Genomic DNA, 20,057 nt, shown 5'->3' on the forward strand with positions numbered 1-20,057 from the left:
GGTATTATATGTAATGGGTGTGTGACGTGTAATAGGCATTACGGTGTAAATTTTTGTCCCTGTATCCAACTAGGAAGCAGTGGTGTAACAACGGGTCCGCTAGGAGTTTCGTCCGTGGGGGCCCCAGGAAGATGTTGTATCGGGGCCCAGGATTTCTCTTGGCGGCCCTGCTCGTTATATTCATAGGGGTTGTGATCGGAGGTAGGTTAAAATAGGGGCGTTTGGGTCATAAGGTAAGGCAGATCCTCTCCATTCAGTCTCAGTGTGGAACGTACGACTTAGCCAAGAAATAAAGTGAGTAGGAGTTTCCATGTCGGAGCATCACCCATGGGTTTGCTGATCATTGTTACATATTTGTTATGAAGTGTGACCTTTGCTGTATATATTACAATGTGTGTGTGACGACTTTATTCGTGTTCTTAAGATGTTTAAGATACAAAAGGACTGTGTTTTATAGTGGATGTGAAAGCACATGAAATATATTTGGGGAGACACCACGGTCCTTTTATAAGTGTCTGTATAAGCTATGTGCTACATAAGAAATTCCATAAGGACTTTGTTGGTTGGAAGTAAAGAGATATTAGTTGTGGAAAGGGTTATTCACGGTAAAAGCATTAAACTGTTCTGGCAAATACTATGGCTAGACGCCACACAGGATTGATGATTTTCCTTACGATACAGAACATTAAGGGCTACTGACACTATACATCACTCGTGACCGTATGTTTGTCCAGTTCATGATGTAAAACCTGTAATGAACTACGTCACCAGACTTCCTTAGGATCCATTTAGGATTTGGAGTTTGATGGGTTAAACCTGTTAGACACAGTAAGGACATGCAAGCGTTCTCCCGATGCAGAATCACCATTAACGACGTCCTTCCCAGTAACATTGTACTGCACCTTCTTCAAACTCTTATGAGCCCTTTGAAAGCATGATGACAGGTACAGCGAGATCCCTTGCTGATAAGTTTGTTGGTTTTAAAAGGGTTCTAGACTTCATCCACAGCAGCTGCTTTCCTGCTAATTAAAACTTTCCGGAGGTAAATTTAATTTCTATCTGGACCGGCTGATTGAGCTGTGAGATGAAAATTACAGCCAGATAAGCCTCCTCCGGCTGATAATACATGGCAGATTTCATTAGGATTGGCAAAGATCTATCGAATGAGTTTAAATGGAAATATTTATTTTAGTTCCAAGAAATAAATACACTTTTATTTAAAGAGGAGCTTTCTTAGACGTTATCTGATGACATGTGAAGGCCGGGACAATAGTTTGTACCTGTCCAGTTATGGACGTTTGCTGGCAGTAATAAAATGCATGTTTGCTGGGATTTCAGATGCCGAGATCCTAACGGGTCAGTGATTGACCTGCTGTATGTTTTGGACTCTACTGAGTCAAGTTACTAAGATACGGATGGAGCCTCTGTCATTGTTGCGGGTCCTGGTGATTCTTTCCAACCGCCAGGACCCGCCATCAGACAAAAGGGCAGACTAGATGGGCCAAGTGGCTGATGGGCCCGGTGCTGACTGAGAGGTGCTCCATCTGTAGGAGTTGTAATGATGATAGGATGTTACCCCTAGCAACCAATCAGATTCTTTCTGTTACCTTCTAGAATGTGTTAAAGAAATAAGAAGCAGAACCTGATTGGTCAATAGAACTCCCTTCTTTGGGAACCACCTTAGAAAATTATATTACTGCATATAATTAAATATTTACGACAATAGTCACATGTAGGGACGGCCATCTTGGATTTGAAATCATGGTTTATGGCTGATGTAGAATAGTTTTGCCATCAATGTGGGAAAACCACATGGTTTCCCTCCATCGATGTCAAGCATAAACAAATATTTTTTATTTTCTTTTTTCCCCAGTGGAGCGTAGCCCCACCCAACACCCATGAAACCCATCCCCCATGTTTTGAGTGGCCAAGATCTACCAACAGTTCATGTATGTCAGTTATTCTGTGGATCTATAGTAGGACTGAATGCAATTGTATAGCGCAATGGAATATGCTGCACTACAGTATATAAGAAACTAAATAAATAATGAATGCAGGAGGTTTAAAAATGTGACAGTTAGTAATGACTACAGCTGTGCACCAGCTAGGGGATCTGGAGAATGTGACAGTTAGTAATGACTACAGCTGTGCACCAGCTAGGTGACCTGAGGAATGTGACAGTTAGTAATGACTACACCTGTGCACCAGCTAGGGGATCTGGAGAATGTGACAGTTAGTAATGACTACAGCTGTGCACCAGCTAGGTGACCTGAGGAATGTGACAGTTAGTAATGACTACACCTGTGCACCAGCTGGGTGACCTGGGGAATTTGACAGTTAGTAATGACTGCACCTGAGCACCAGCTAGGTGACCTGGGGAATGTGACAGTTAGTAATGGCTACACCTGTGCACCATCTAGGTGACCTGGGGAATGTGACAGTTAGTAATGACTACACTTGTGCACCAGCTGGGTAACCTGGGGAATGTGACAGTTATTAATGACTAAACCTGTGCACCAGCTAGGTGACCAGGGGAATGTGACAGTTAGTAATGAATGTAGGTGATATGGAAAACGTAGGCCGTTGGTAGATCTCGAGGACCGTTTTGGTCACCCCTGTTATACTGTAAGTCAATTATGTTTCAAGTGATCTTACATGAATCTACTATACCAAACTGTGTAAAATCCACATACTAATTAGCAGGGCTATTTTTGTGCAGGCTCCAGCAGGAACTGTGGCCCTTATTCTAGTTCACTGTTTCTGACAAAATATTCCTCAGATGGACAAAACCATGTGCACTGCAGGTGAGGCAGGTGTTACTTGTGCAGAGATAATTAGATTTGGGTGGGGTTTTACACCTGCCTCACCTGCAGTGCACGCGGTTTTGTCCATCTGAGGAATATTTTGTCAGAAACAGTGAACTAGAATAAGGGCCTCAGTTCCTGCTGGAGCCTGCAGAAATATAGCCCTGCTAATTAGTTAAAACTATTAAATCTATTTGTTTAAATTAGAAATGGAAACAACTAATAGATAGATAATTGTTGTTTTTTTTCTGCAAATTGTATGAAACGCACCAGCCTGACCTCTGATATTCATATAACTCACAGCAGGATGTACATTGCCCCAAATATATATTGTACAGTACAGGCATAGTCTCAGCGTAATACAGAAGAATGCACTATGCAGGGTACAGAGGAAGGGCGCTGGTTATTTGTGGCGATGGGATGCAGTTTAAATCCCGGCGGTCGGGATCCCGACGTTCAGAATCCCGACGCCGGAATCCCGACCACCGAAATCCCGACAGTTTCTCCCTCCAGGGGTGTCCACGACACCCCTTGAGGGAGAATAAATTAGCGTGCCGAGCGTAGCGAGGCACCGGGCCCACTGCGTGGCGAGCGCAGCGAGCCCGCAAGGGGGGGCGATCCACGTCCCCCCCTTGTCAGAATTTCGGCGGTCGGGATTCCGGCGTTGGGATTTTGAACGCTGGGATCCCGACCGCCGGGATTTCATACTGAATCCGTGGTGACTACAGATGCAGTACTGAAGTGTGCAGGAATACAATACACGAGGCTATAAGTTCTGGTCTCATATGCGAAACCTGCTAGGAATAAAATATAAATGATTATTGGATATTGCACAATACGTGCTGTGTCACAGTTACATGTGTTATATACAGGGGTGTAGCTGCTATAGGTGCAGGGAGTGCAGCTGCTATGGGGCCAGAGCTGAGAGGGGCCACCTTCCCTGTCACAGTTACATGTGTTATATACAGGGGTGTAGCTACCATAGGTGCAGGGGGTGCAGCTGCTATGGGGCCCAGAGCTGAGAGGGGCCACGTTCCCTGTCACAGTTACATGTGTTATATACAGGGGTGTAGCTACCATAGGTGCAGGGAGTGCAGCTGCTATGTGCCCAGAGCTGAGAGGGGCCACCTTCCCTGTCACAGTTACATGTGTTATATACAGGGGTGTAACTACCATAGGTGCAGGGAGTGCAGCTGCTATGGGGCCAGAGCTGAGAGGGGCCACCTTCCCTGTCACAGTTACATGTGTTATATACAGGGGTGTAGCTACCATAGGTGCAGGGAGTGCAGCTGCTATGGGGCCCAGAGCTGAGAGGGGCCACCTTCCCTGTCACAGTTATATGTGTTATATACAGGGTGTAGCTACCATAGGTGCAGGGAGTGCAGCTGCTATGGGGCCAGAGCTGAGAGGGGCCACCTTCCCTGTCACAGTTACATGTGTTATATACAGGGTGTAGCTACCATAGGTGCAGGGGGTGCAGCTGCTATGGGGACCAGAGCTGAGAGGGGCCACGTTCCCTGTCACAGTTACATGTGTTATATACAGGGGTGTAGCTACCATAGGTGCAGGGGGTGCAGCTGCTATGGGGCCCAGAGCTGAGAGGGGCCACGTTCCCTGTCACAGGTACTTGTGTTATATACAGGGGTGTAGCTACCATAGGTGCAGGGGGTACAGCTGCTATGGGGCCCAGAGCTGAGAGGGGCCACCTTCCCTGTCACAGTTACATGTGTTATATACAGGGGTGTAGTTACCATAGGTGCAGGGGGTACAGCTGCTATGGGGCCCAGAGCTGAGAGGGGCCACCTTCCCTGTCACAGTTACATGTGTTATATACAGGGGTGTAGCTACCATAGGTGCAGGGGGTACAGCTGCTATGGGGCCCAGAGCTGAGAGGGGCCACCTTCCCTGTCACAGTTACATGTGTTATATACAGGGGTGTAGTTACCATAGGTGCAGGGGGTACAGCTCCTATGGGGCCCAGAGCTGAGAGGGGCCACCTTCCCTGTCACAGTAACATGTGTTATACACAGGGGTGTAGCTACCATAGGTGCAGGGGGTGCAGCTGCTATGGGGCCAGAGCTGAGAGGGGCCACCTTCCCGGTCACCGTTACATGTGTTATATACAGGGGTGTAGCTACCATAGGTGCAGGGAGTACAGCTGCTATGGGGCCCAGAGCTGAGAGGGGCCACCTTCCCTGTCACAGTTACATGTGTTATATACAGGGGTGTAGCTACCATAGGTGCAGGGGGTGCAGCTGCTATGGGGCCCAGAGCTGAGAGGGGCCACCTTCCCTGTCACAGTTATATGTGTTATATACAGGGTGTAACTACCATAGGTGCAGGGGGTGCAGCTGCTATGGGCCCAGAGCTGAGAGGGGCCACCTTCCCTGTCACAGTTACATGTGTTATATACAGGAGTGTAGCTACCATAGGTGCAGGGAGTGCAGCTGCTATGGGGCCCAGAGCTGAGAGGGGCCACCTTCCCTGTCACAATTACATGTGTTATATACAGGGTGTAGTTACCATAGGTGCAGGGGGTGCAGCTGCTATGGGGCCCAGAGATGAGAGGGGCCACCTTCCCTGTCACAGTTACATGTGTTATATACAGGGTGTAGCTACCATAGGTGCAGGGGGTGCAGCTGCTATGGGGCCAGAGCTGAGAGGGGCCACCTTCCCTGTCACAGTTACATGTGTTATATACAGGGGTGTAGCTACCATAGGTGCAGGGGGTACAGCTGCTATGGGGCCCAGAGCTGAGAGGGGCCACCTTCCCTGTCACAGTTACATGTGTTATATACAGGGGTGTAGTTACCATAGGTGCAGGGGGTACAGCTGCTATGGGGCCCAGAGCTGAGAGGGGCCACCTTCCCTGTCACAGTAACATGTGTTATACACAGGGGTGTAGCTACCATAGGTGCAGGGGGTGCAGCTGCTATGGGGCCAGAGCTGAGAGGGGCCACCTTCCCTGTCACAGTTACATGTGTTATATACCTAACCCTGTTACATATATTATATAACTGTTTCCCCATTGGTAAATACAAAGGGGCCTCTTACTTACATTTGCTCCTGGACCTGCTCTTTGTAATGTGGTACAGAATATACTGTATGGCATTATGTTACATAATATGAACTGGGGCACTGTAATGTGGCACAATATGAAGTATAGGCACTGTAGTATGGCATAAAATGAACTGGGGCACTGTAATGTGACACAATATGAAGTATAGGCACTGTAGTATGGCATAAAATGAACTGGGGCACTGTAATGTGACACAATATAAAGTGGAGACACTGGGGGAAATTTACCAAAATGGATTCGTAGAAAAAAGGTGTATTCGTAGGGAGAAATACACCTTTTTTTTACAAATTTGTATTTTCGGGATTTTCTATCCCCAAATACAACAATTCGTAGTCCTAGGGATGGAACATTTGTATTTGTATTTACAAATACGAATGTCTACACCATCGATAGGATACGACAGAAATAACCATTCAAAAGAATGGTGGTTCCTGATTTACTAAGCAGCCGTATAGAAAATACGGCTGCTTTTGTCCACGAAAATACGGCAGAAAAATAGAACACCATTTTCCTGTCGTATTCTCGTTTTAGCCTGCACGGATCAGTCAGATCCGTGCAGGCTGCGGTGTAAAAATAAATAAAATAAACTAAATTAAAAAACGGCGTGGGGTCCCCCCCACAGCCGAAATCAGCACCAGGCTGACAGAGCCTGGAGCCGGTAATTAAAAATCAGGGAACCCGACAAATAGGGGTTCCCTGATTTTTAACAACCAGCCCCAGGCTCCTGCTCTGGGGCTGGTTCACAAAATACGGGGGACAAAATGAGTAGGGGTCCCCCGTATTTTAAGAACCAGCCCCAGGCAAAACCAGCCAGCAGGGTAATGTCACAGCCGGGGGGAGACTTTTTATGCAAGTCCCCCCGGCCAAAACATTAACCCTCTGACCAGTCAGCCTGGCCAGGGGCCCTGGGGGAGTGGGGACCCCCCAATAAAGGGGTCCCCCCCTCCAGGACTTACCTGACCAGGCTGAAGCCTGGTGCTGTCCCCGATGCCCCTGGGCGGTGGGCATCGGGCTGATTCAAGTGTAAAAAAAAGATGAAACTATTGTTTTTTACTGTGGCACTACAAGTGCCAGCAAGCCTCCCCAGCAAGCTGGGACTTGGAGAACCACAAGTCCCAGCCTGCTGGGCATTAAAGGGCCCGCTGGCACTTGTAGTTCCACAGTTAAAAAAATAGTACACAAAACACACTGACACAAATTTTAAATAAAAGTTTAATACACACATCACACACACACTGATACTTACCTATCTTAATCCCGTCGGTAGGTCGCTGGCTCCGGTGTCGGCGGCTCCGGCGTCCTGTCTGAAGAAAATCCATGGTGGACCTGTGGAAGGAAATCCTACTCACCAGGTCCTCCATGGATGGTCTTGTGTCTTCTGTCTTCTTTTCCAGGGCTTATTTCTTTATCTTCTTTCTTCTTCTTTACGCTGCCGGGCTCTCGGGACTTTCAGAGCTTCAGAGATGTTTCCTCCTCGACGTCTGGACTAAGAATGAATTCTAGCCAATCAGGAGCTGACTTTACTGGCTCCTGATTGGCCGCTAGGCGGCTCCTGATTGGCTAGAATTCATTCTTAGTCCAGACGTCGAGGAGGAAACATCTCTGAAGCTCTGAAAGTCCCGAGAGCCCGGCAGCGTAAAGAAGAAGAAAGAAGATAAAGAAATAAGCCCTGGAAAAGAAGACAGAAGACACAAGACCATCCATGGAGGACCTGGTGAGTAGGATTTCCTTCCACAGGTCCACCATGGATTTTCTTCAGACAGGACGCCGGAGCCGCCGACACCGGAGCCAGCGACCTACCGACGGGATCAAGATAGGTAAGTATCAGTGTGTGTGTGATGTGTGTATTAAACTTTTATTTAAAATTTGTGTCAGTGTGTTTTGTGTACTATTTTTTTAACTGTGGAACTACAAGTGCCAGCGGGCCCTTTAATGCCCAGCAGGCTGGGACTTGTGGTTCTCCAAGTCCCAGCTTGCTGGGGAGGCTTGCTGGCACTTGTAGTGCCACAGTAAAAAACAATAGTTTCATCTTTTTTTTACACTTGAATCAGCCCGATGCCCACCGCCCAGGGGCATCGGGGACAGCACCAGGCTTCAGCCTGGTCAGGTAAGTCCTGGAGGGGGGGACCCCTTTATTGGGGGGGTCCCCACTCCCCCAGGGCTCCTGGCCAGGCTGACTGGTCAGAGGGTTAATGTTTTGGCCGGGGGGACTTGCATAAAAAGTCTCCCCCCCCGGCTGTGGCATTACCCTGCTGGCTGGTTTTGCCTGGGGCTGGTTCTTAAAATACAGGGGACCCCTACTCATTTTGTCCCCCGTATTTTGGGAACCAGCCCCAGAGCAGGAGCCTGGGGCTGGTTGTTAAAAATCAGGGAACCCCTATTTGTCGGGTTCCCTGATTTTTAATTACCGGCTCCAGGCTCTGTCAGCCTGGTGCTGATTTCGGCTGTGGGGGGGACCCCACGCCGTTTTTTTTTATATTTATTTATTTTTCTATTTTTTTTTACACTCTGCAACCAGATCCGTGCAGACTGCTAGAAAAATTCGTATTAGCGGCCGTATATATGTGCCGCTAATACGAATGAATACGACATCGGAGGGTTACAAAACAGTCATATATGACTGCTTTGTACATTCCCCTCCGGAACACGACTTTGCATACGACTGAAACAGTCGTAGGGGAAATACCAATACAAAAAACTAGGTTTTTCATATTGGTAAATTTCCCCCACTATACTAGGGCATAATATGAACTGGGGCACTGTAATGTTTCACAGTATGAATTGGAGGCACCATACTATAGGCACTGTAGTATGGCATAATATAAACTGGGGCATTGTACTGTGGCACAATATATAGTAGAGGCACTATAGTATGGCATAATATGAACTAAGGCACAGTACTGTGGCACAATATGAAGTAGAGGCACTATAGCAGAGCATAATATAAACTGGGGCACTGTACTGTGGCACAATATGTAGTAGAGGCACTGTAGTATGGCATAATATGAACTAAGGCACTGTAATGTGGCACAATATGAAGTAGAGGCACTCTTGTATGGCATAATATGAACTAAGGCACTGTAATGTGGCACAATATCAAGTAGAGGCACTATAGTATGGCATAATATGAACTAAGGCACTGTAATGTGGCACAATATGAAGTAGAGGCACTCTAGTATGGCATAATATGAACTAAGGCGCTGTAATGTGGCACAATATAAAGTAGAGGCACTATAGTATGGCATAATATGAACTAAGGCACTGTAATGTGGCACAATATAAAGTAGTACCACATAATATAAAATTGGAACATGTCATAATATGAATTGTGAATACTGTGTCTAATAGTGTGTACCGGCAACTCCACAACGTGACATTATGTGAACTAGGGCAGTACTATTGTTCATAAATTATCTAGGCCACAACTATAGGCATAACTTTAACTAAGGCGCTATTATGGTTCAAATAAACCATGGCAATCACATGGGGCATACAATTAAGGATTGCTGCATAGAGGTGTCTCTCTAGAATCATTGGGATGCCTGGCTACAAAAAAAAGCACAGGTCATTCAGTGGGTTACATGCTCATTGCCAGGGGGTTACATGCTCATTACCAGTGGTTACATGCTCATTGCCAGGGGCAATATATATTCACTACCTGGAATCCATAACTTTCAAGTATCTATATACGCTACCCAGTAGACCCTGTAGCATCTATCCATCTGCCCAGTAGGACACCTAGCATCTGTCTCCTCCAAGACAGTGGCCATTTTGGGAGGGACATTTTCAGCAGATTCCACATGGACGACCAGACCCATTGGAATCTGCAGACCATGCGCCCCCACTGCGCCGTTTCCCCCAAGCCACCGCTTGGTCTGTAGTGCCATTGTTACACCACTGGTTGGTACAGCCTCATATAGGATACTGTGTCTAGTCTTGGTGAAAATAGGTGTAATTTAATTAATAATCGGTGGCTTATTATTAATAGTTCTATTCCTCTATCCATCTGGGCCATACAGCTGCCCACATTTAATTGTCCCTGTCATAGATAAAGATCTGAGCACTCTGCTGCCTGTAAATTGGGGAGGAGGATTCTGGGAGGGTAATGCAGGTCAGGGGCAGCGCTGTTTAACACGACTCGAACAGCCAGAGAATATATTTATTTTGCCATTTAAATACATTAACTGCAGTAGCGAGGAAGGCAAATGCGTACTTAGAGACAGTGTAAATGAGTGGCATTTTCAATCATTAGCTGCGCCGTGGAGATTTGGAGAAAAGCCACTTTTACAGCCTTAAGAGGTTTTTTTTCTGACCCGTCTCCATGGTTTTGAGGCTACTTTGTTATGAAATGGATCAATACTTCACTGTTTGTGCGAAACCGTCTTAAGTGCTGTTGTCCTAAGCTTTTAGCTTCACTAGGTCAGTTATTACGGCTGAGAAGGGTGCTCTCATCACAAGTAGTATCAGCCCGAGGCTGCGTTTTAATACTCCGACAAAATGTCAAGTATGGATAGACTATTAGTGTTTACTGCGTTTGTTACACAGACTTTATTTGTCCTTTCGGAGGCTGAAACGAACATTCGAACAGGAAGTTTCATTGACACCAAAGCAATTTGCTGGATTTTTTTTTTTATTTTTTTTTACTTAGCACGACCCGACGTAATAAATTACAAATAAGTATTTGAAACAGAAGTGGCATAATGAATAGGAGCCTTGAAAGTTTAAAAAGCTCTAAAACGTTTTCCATTTAAGCTGGGAGGAGGATGCACTTAGCGCCGCTCCGCCGATGTAATGTTCCCAACGCCGTCCAAATTCTCCTAATATGTATTTATTAATTATGGCCCTTTTACTTAGATTTAAGAGTGAAAAAACAAAACCTTGTAATTGTTTCCAGCCGTGTTAACTGATAATCGGGCTGATCTTCCATATCCTTCTGTCTTTGGGTCTGTCTCCCCTTATACAGCCGAAAATAGCACAAACTGCGCAGAGGCGAATATGCACATTTTTGCGTATCTCCGGATGTTATAGATGTATAAGTGTCCTGTATCTGTATAGGGTGTAATAGATGTATTGTGGTCATACGCAGGTGCTATTAACTAATTTGGTAAGTTACTTTGGATTAGTTTTACATTTTCACTCTATTGTGAACCATATTGTCAGGTTTTGGGCATTAGACCTCTTTGTGAATTACACCCAAGGGAACTGTACTTTTTTTTAAAATAAACATCATACAGTATGTAGAGCAGTATAGACGGTGTAATGGTTAAATTACTGCCTCACAGCACTGAGGTCATGGGTTCTATCCCCACCAGGTGTTATATATACAGGGCAGTACAGATGGTGTAATGGTTAGATTACTGCCTCACAGCGCTGAGGTCATGGGTTCTATCCCCACCATGTGTTATATATACGGGGCAGTATGGACGGTGTAATGGTTATAGCATTACTGCCTCACAGCGCTGAGGTCATGGGTTCTATTCCCACCATGTGTTATATATACAAGGCAGTACAGATGGTGTAATGGTTACATTACTGCCTCACAGCGCTGAGGTCATGGGTTCTATCCCCACCATGTGTTATATATACGGGGCAGTACGGATGGTGTAATGGTTACATTACTGCCTCACAGCGCTGAGGTCATGGGTTCTATCCCCACCATGTGTTTTATATACGGGGCAGTACGGATGGTGTAATGGTTACATTACTGCCTCACAGCACTGAGGACATGGGTTCTATCCCCACCATGTGTTATATATACGGGGCAGTACGGATGGTGGGAAGGGGGGGGGGAAGGGGGGAATAGCAGCGCTATCTGGGAATGTTCCCAGAAAAATATATGGTAAATTGTATGATCTGTACAATTATTTATGTGGTAATTTGTATGATCTGTACAATTATTTACAATTATGTGTGTGTGTGTGCATGTACATGTGGTAGGGAATATAGATTGTAAGCTCTACTGGGGCAGGGACTGATGTGAATGTTCAACTATACTCTGTAAAGCGATGTGAATGTTCAAACTATACTGAATATGTATGCGCTATAGAAGAAACTATTAATAATAATATGTGGGCTTTATTATACCACTGTGAAGAAGCGTTTCCACTTACCTTCTCTGTCCCATTTCTCTCCAACTCTAGGAGTGCCGATGCTCTCGGTCCAGCCCAAAGGTAAACAGAAAGGCTGCGCTGGCTGCAACCGCAAAATCAAAGACCGATACTTGCTGAAGGCCTTGGACAAGTACTGGCACGAAGACTGCCTAAAATGTGCCTGCTGCGACTGTCGCTTGGGAGAGGTCGGGTCCACGCTCTACACAAAAGCAAATCTCATTCTCTGTCGCAGAGATTACCTGAGGTGAGTAAAAGAATATCACAGTGGTTTCATCACCCAATGTGTGCTTTATATAAAAAGACCGACGTACGTTTCATCCTGCCTCCAGACTTTCTTCAGGGGTGTATAAATATTCACCAATAGCATGTACGAGATAGAACGACCAACGTACGTTTCATCCTGCCTCCAGACTTTCTTCAGGGGTGTATAAATATTCACCAATGGCATGTACGAGATAGAACGACCAACGTACGTTTCATCCTATGAATTTTATGAATATTATGGTGAAAGATAATGATCTCCATGTTACTTGTCTAGGGGTCATGGAAGTTTGCTGACTACTAATGCAGGAGACACCCAGTTTTCCTGGTAGCGCCCTGCAGTCCTGTAAGAGGGTGCACCCCTCCCGCATTCTGCCCACTTCCTAGGGCGGGACCCAATGACTCAATTCTATGCTAATCATGTTATTTTAGCCAAGCCCCTTTGCCAATCATGGCAAGGGCCTAATGATGCGACTAGTATGGGATGTGGTGTGATTTTAACGTGTTTGATGGAGACAAAGTGAAATAAACATAAAGTAAAGGATCCATGACCATCATCTTTGTAATTAAAAAAAGCAAGCAAGTCTGTGTCTGGAACAAACCATATTGCCATGCAAGGGGATCAAATACATTTATATTGTTTCTGTGCAGGGTAAATACTGGCTGCTAATGCATGTAGCCTACACATTAGGCAGGTTTATTTTTAAACTGCAATTTAGATTTCAGTTTGAACACACACAACCCAAATCTAGATGCAAGTACTGTAGGATGCATCAGGAGACTGCGCAGATCAGTTTGATATCCGACATTTGTATATCTATGTGCGGCTGAATCCGGGAGATGCCACAAAATTGGGTGGCCATGACTGTCGCAGGGCAGTTTGTGATGCCAAAAAAGCTGCATCCATAGCCTCCCTATCCCTGTATCCTGCAACGCCATCCGCCCCTGTCCCTCCCCCCGAACACCTCACCTGTCAATCCCACAGAGGCTTTCGCAATACTGGAATGTGATTGCAAGAACAAGTTCTGAACTGATAGAGATGTGATCAGTAGTGAATAAGGGCCACTGACTGGCTGCTCTGATTGTTAATGACAAAGCCGCTAGACAGTTTTCTTAGCGATGGCCATCGACCATCGATGATTTTGAAATCATCGATGGTTCATGGCTGATGTCGAATACTTTTGCCTTCAATGGGGGAGAACAAGATAGATTTACTACATCGATGGCACAGCGGAAACAATGTTTTTCTTTATCTTTATTCTTTCAACGTGCCGGGACACAGAGCATAGCCCCGCCCCTGACAACCCTTAAGCCCCGCCTCCACATTCTGATTGGCCTATAGGCCAGTCAGTTGAAGTGAATGGATGACCGTCAATAGCTAAAACTATCGATGGTTGTCCATCACATGGATTGATGAATGGCTGTCTGCATGCAAGTAGATGGAAGTCATCTCTGTACATTGCTTTGCTCCGGGCCTACAATGCTGCCAGGAAATAGCTTGTAGGGGCATTTACACAAGGGCGCAGTTGCAATACGTGTAAGAGAAGCAGACAGCAGCGCTGCATCGCACCCGTCAGGAACAGGCCCGCTGTGTTTACCAGAGGTGTACAACCTGCTTATAAAGTAACAAGATTTCCAACTAACTGCAACGTAGCCCCAGGGCCCAGAGCGGTTTAATGGAAAGTGTTCGTGCGCAGTCTTAGATGTTGACATGAGACTAATACCACAGATTCCTATAAGACCCTGACATTTCAGAAAGACAGGATATACGATCTGTGTCCTTTGCAGAATGATAGCCATTATTACGCATTCAAGGGGATGTCCATAAATGATTAATACCCTCTGTCCGGATCCGTACCCTACCGCATTGTCCACACCTCACAGATCCCCCTGTCCCGTTATCCCACCACCACATGTATTAATAAGGACACAGCCTCAGAGACTAATTGGCTCAGATGCACGCTGCCTCGTCCGGGGCGCAATGGAAGCCCAGCGGTGCCTCACAATAACCAGGGGAATTATTTTTTATTTTTTTAGCAATTTCATTCACGCCCTTTTTGACAGCCTGGAAACAAATGTCTGAGGTTAGAAATAAGTGGCTGCCCTCACAGGTCCCCCAGGGGCCCCACAGGCATTGTGCGGAATGAATAGAAGATATTATCACCCTGCCTGTAAACTGTAATAATCAAAGGCACAGGGCGGAACGCAGGCTCCAGTCACCTCCAGTCCATCCATGCCTGTGCCGGATAATCATTCATCTGCATGAAGCCGCCCGATGGGGCCTAGCACATGTGCGCCCAAACCGCAACCTCTAAGACCTGCATGTTTAATGAGCTGTTATGATGTCAGAGGAATGTGCTCCTCTGCGCCAGTTGTGTAGGCGCCAGGCCAGGTGTACGTACAACCAGCCCATAGCTGGGTTCACACAAATATTAATGTTCCCCTGAAAGTGCCATGAAGGAACTGCAGCAAATATATATGATATCCGCTGCAGTCTATTGCTGGCATCAGAAGCAGCCGCCATTGGCCTCTCTCGGGGGCCGCTAGACATAGCAAGCTCCGGAATGCTCTGTAATTGGCCAATCAGACACCATCTGGATGTACGGACCAGTCCTCAGGCACCCACAGACTTGCCTGTCAATCATTGACATTCTGATGCTGTCTTGCACGCACAGAACTTTGTGCCTCATGGTGCACCTCCAACCACATCTGAATCATGCCCCCATCCCACTGTCCCACCCGACTGCCGGGACTCAGAGAGACATGGAGGGCTTGGTGGTTCGCTATGCTCGCCACGTATTCTATTCCCCCTCTATGGGGTTCGTGGACCCCCACAAGGGAGAATAGCCCCTGCCAGTCAGGATCCCGACTGTTTGGGTTTTAACAGTTGGCATTCCGACGTCGGTGTAATGACCATTGGAATTCTGACTGTCAGGTGGCCTTCCGGCACCCAGAATATCAGAGCGGGCACACAGCATACTCCCAGCCGCTGCAGTGAATGGCTATCAGCATGCTGATTGGTGAAAGGCTGGTGTTATCAACCAATCAGACTGCAGCATTCCCTACCTGCCTCCAATCCTGCAATCATAGTCTATGGCTGTCAGCATGCTGATTAGAGGATGGCTGAATCTATCCACCAATCATAAAGATGGAGAGATGCTGTGGGACCACGGGAGTGGCATGTTATGAAGTCAAAACTCTCGCTGCACATGTTGCATCTGCCCCACCTACAGTGCAGCAGGGTTTTGTCCATCTGCAAATGGTTTTGTCCATCTTTCAGCCTTGCTAACAGGCCTGAATCAGGTCACTTATACCAGGAGTGCTAATGTGTCACAAGCAGCGGCAGTAGCAGTGTTGCTAGGCCCCCGATTTCTAATGCATCTCAGGATGGCGTTATTGGGGACGATTCGGCTTCATTATTACCGTCATTTTATTTCTTACATTTTTTATTAACTTTTTTATTTTTTACTGCATTTTTTATTTCATTTATGCAATCACAGATCAACCATACACCCTAGACTGAGCGCCACATATTGGGGGGGGGCACCCTCCGCTGCGGCTTGAAAAGTACATTTTGTCAGTGTAAATAGGGTAATTGTGTCTCGCCCAGGCATTATCCCAGCATAGCGTAACCAGGAGGCTGCGCTGGCAGAGAGGCTGTATTATGTGGGCATTGTAAGCGAGATTTACCTCTGCCGCACTGTACATAAAGGCCGTTAACACTTCAAGTAATGGGAAAAAAATCGCCAAAATTGCTACCCTTTTTTTTTCTCTTCCACTCTATAAAAGTTTCTCTGTGTGATTTAATATCTAAAGTGTATCGCGGGGATCTGAAGTTGCACAAAGACCTCGCTCTATTTTTACATCAAGTGATAGACTTTTAAAAAGTGTCAAGCGTAGCAACTCCTTGTCGTTTTATGCTGTACGAGGCTGCGGAAACCTTTTTCCTTCCCAGCGAGGGTAATAGAGGGAGGCAACGACGGCTTCTGAGACGCAGAATTTTTAAGGCTGCTAAATGCCCCGATTAGATCTTAGACGTGCCGCGATTTCATATAAAAGTCGGCACTGAAAATGTTCTTATTATGCTCTAGTTTATTATTGGCAGCGTTATTGAAGAGTGTAAAAGTGAGAAGCGTGTCGGCATACCGACTCGTCATCACAAAAAGAGAAGTATTCACTAATACATCGTTTGCTGCTAGATACAATAGCTCCGCAGTAGGGGATGTAGTCCTAATGTCAACATTATAATGCCGACATTAAACATGTTGTATGTGCAGAATGTTAACATGTGAAATGTTTTACCATGCCTTTGCATATCGCACCTTATGTCTAGTTGGGGTGCGATATGCAAAGGGATTCCGGCGGTCACTATACCGACATCAGAATCACAACTGTTAAATGCCCGACAGTCGAGATCCAGGGGCTCTTCGGCCTTGTGGGGGTCCACAACCCCCATAGAGGAAGAATTAAACCTGTGGCGAGCACATTTGATGCGCTTGCCCCCTGTCGGAGTACCGGCAGTCGGGATCCCAATGTCGGTATACTGACCGGCAGAATCCCGACTGTTGGGCCCCATACCACACCCATATTTTTTAAAAGTCTGTTGGTTTGTTTTTAAATGTGGAACTGATAATGAGTGAGCTGTGTCTGTTCTGCAGGGCCGGCGAGACTTCAGGTGGGCCTGGGTGACCGGGCTTTTGTGTTGTGGGAACTTAAAAAAAATTGCAGAAATAGAGCCACATTATTTTGGCCGGTCACTCTCTGTATAGTGTGTGTGGCAAATTCATTGAAATATTTTGGAAACCCCACTGAAATGAATGGCAAATTCTGTAATCTGCTACAATCCCCGGACAGCACCATTATTAGACCTCCTGTGCCGTTTCCCACAAAACTAGGCAAATAACGAGCATATACTGTACTCACCTGTAACCAGCCCCAGACTACACAGCGAGGGCCACATTCTAACAATCCCAGGGTCTCATCTCATAGCGGATAGTGTGGAGGGTCCAGAGCTGGAGCGTGGGTGTGGGCAGTGATGCCAGGTACTATCACCCCTGACCTGGGGATCTCAGGGGCACTTCCTGTCCTCTGGGGCCAGTGTCACAACCGGAGCTTCGAGTGATAACGGTACACACACACAACCGTAGCTTCGAGTGATAACGGTACACACACACAACCGGAGCTTCGAGTGATAACGGTACACACACACACAACCGGAGCTTCGAGTGATAACGGTACACACACACACAACTGTAGCTTCGAGTGATAACGGTACACACACACAACCGGAGCTTCGAGTGATAACGGTACACACACACAACCGGAGCTTCGAGTGATAACGGTACACACACACACAGCCGGAGCTTCGAGTGATAACGGTACACACACACACAGCCGGAGCTTCGAGTGATAACGGTACACACACAACCGGAGCTTCGAGTGATAACGGTACACACACAACCGGAGCTTCGAGTGATAACGGTACACACACACACAACCGGAGCTTCGAGTGATAACGGTACACACACACACAACCGGAGCTTCGAGTGATAACGGTACACACACACACAACCGGAGCTTCGAGTGATAACGGTACACACACACAACTGTAGCTTTGGCAAAACAGACCCCTGTCCGTGTATCTTCGTATCATGTTTCTGTAAATAAGATACATTTTCTTTCTGTTCTCAGTCTTGATCCATCATTCTATAAAGGGAAATTATTCTGTGTTAGTAATCCAATGTGCGAAAACAGAAGGATAAAAACTCATATCAATGCTTATTACGTGCGCCGGCGCTGAATAATTGTGACAGCTACCGCAGTCGCATGTCTGTGCTATCTGGGGCACACGGCGCACCTTGATGTCACCTAAAGCGCTCAGACTTGATCTATTCCCATACTTGCCTACTTTTGAAAACTAGTTTCAGGGAGATTATAGTTGGTAGTAGAATTTTGTGCAGCGCTCCATTGAGGGGGCTTGTCATGCTGCACCCACAGGGTGTGTCTAGTCCCATATATACGGAGAGATTTTGAAAAGAGATTGTGAACGTGGCACCTAGAATCATTGGTGTGTACTGCTACATCTGAGAGGAATCTTTTATAATGTCTTATATCCAAATGTAGATGATCCCCACAGCAGTTAGTAAGAGATACTATACTTGTACAGTGCTGGGAAATGGTGCTGATGATTCAATGTAAATGTATCTATCTCTCATTCCTTCTTTCCCCAAAAAATGTAACAGTGTAATGCGGGCTAGGTGACACAAGGGAGATTGCTAGACTAATGAGGGAGAGAGGGAGATTGCTGCTATGTCAGGGAGTCTCCTGCAGAATGCAGGAGGGGATGTAACTATGATGTAACAGTGTAATGTGGGCTAGGTGACATGAGGGAGATTACTAGACTAATGAGGGAGAGAGGGAGATTGCTGCTATGTCAGGGAGTCTCCTGCAGAATGCAGGAGGGGAGGTAACTATGATGTAACAGTGTAATGTGGGCTAGGTGACATGAGGGAGATTGCTAGACTAATGAGGGAGAGAGGGAGATTGCTGCTATGTCAGGGAGTCTCCTGCAGAATGCAGGAGAGTAGGCAACTATGTCTATACCGCACTATGGGGCAGATAGAGTAAGCGACCCGCACCATATATAGTACGTAGGATGTTTATATGGATTTATTTTGTATGTGAATGGCAATATGCCCACCTATGGGAAGTTTATTATATATAAACACTTTCCTCCTAGGTTAAGGGTGCTGTCTACTGATTAGAAAATATGAATTCATATGGAGAAGAGAAAGCAAATCAGTTTCACTATGACGCACTCCTAATTCACACAATGTCAACTGTCAACGTTAGACTAAAATTACAGTAAATCTTTATTAAATAATTTCTAATGGTAAGTATCACTTACAGGTCATCATTATTCAAAAGGTCATTTTTTAAATTTTTTATATTTATTAAATAATGTTTGACCCGATAATATGTTTCCCTGTGTCAGGGATTATAATGGCGAAAATATTAAAATAAGAAGAATGATAGGTATAGAGAAAAAGAAATTTGTAGAAAGATTAAAATTTTACTCTGTTGGCCGTTTAGTGTAGAATATTTCTGAAATAGTTCCTGTTAGTGATTCAGGTAAGTATGGTACATAATGCAAATTGAAATGTAATAATAAATGGGTTTTTATTCCCAATTCTGCAGCTAATATCGTCTTGTCTTTATTACTGTATTAGGTAGTAAATAAGGGTGACACCTTCACTGTATTATTACCACCATGGATTGTGTGCTATATTGATACAAGCTTGAATAGCATTATTCCTGTAAGTGCGTTATTAGAATCGCACGTGAGCTGGATCTTGGCACTTAAATGGGCTTGAATATAATGTATAACACGAGGTTAGTATTTCCTTTTCGTAGGGTGATTTATCACTATTTATATGTGTACACCATATTCAAAAAGTGCCCATAAACCAGGTAAGTATCGGATAAGAGAAAGGGTGGTGACCTGCCGTACGGCCTAGTATACCACTTCTATCTTCAAATCCTATCAATAATATCTTATAGTCACATCCATATAAATAGGTGCATTCGTTTGCTATCAGTGCTTATTGTGTCAACCTAATAAGTAGCTGCGCTCCTTATTGCGCGTCTCCTTGCATGTGTTATGGCGTGCATCTAGCATGCATTCAGTAAGATACACCGTGCATATCTGTTGCTGTTATACTCATACAGTCACGTATTATAATATGTGCATTAAAGCCACATCTGTAATATTTATAGGCATTCACAGTTTATCTGAGCAATTGG

General features: G+C 45.7%; 1 protein-coding gene across 4 annotated transcripts in view; it reads left to right on the forward strand.

Annotated features, from left to right (window-relative positions):
- Positions 1-20,057, forward strand: part of LMO1 (LIM domain only 1) — a 126,725-nt gene that overhangs the window by 86,386 nt on the left and 20,282 nt on the right. For all 4 annotated transcript variants that reach the window (XM_083164645.1, XM_083164646.1, XM_083164647.1 and 1 more), the window contains one exon: positions 12,024-12,237. In XM_083164645.1, the coding sequence (XP_083020771.1) occupies positions 12,024-12,237 (214 nt within the window). The remainder of the gene's footprint in view (positions 1-12,023; positions 12,238-20,057) is intronic.

This window comes from Crinia signifera, chromosome 11 (genome assembly GCF_055691185.1).
Source record: "Crinia signifera chromosome 11, ASM5569118v1, whole genome shotgun sequence".
NCBI lineage: Eukaryota > Metazoa > Chordata > Amphibia > Anura > Myobatrachidae > Crinia > Crinia signifera.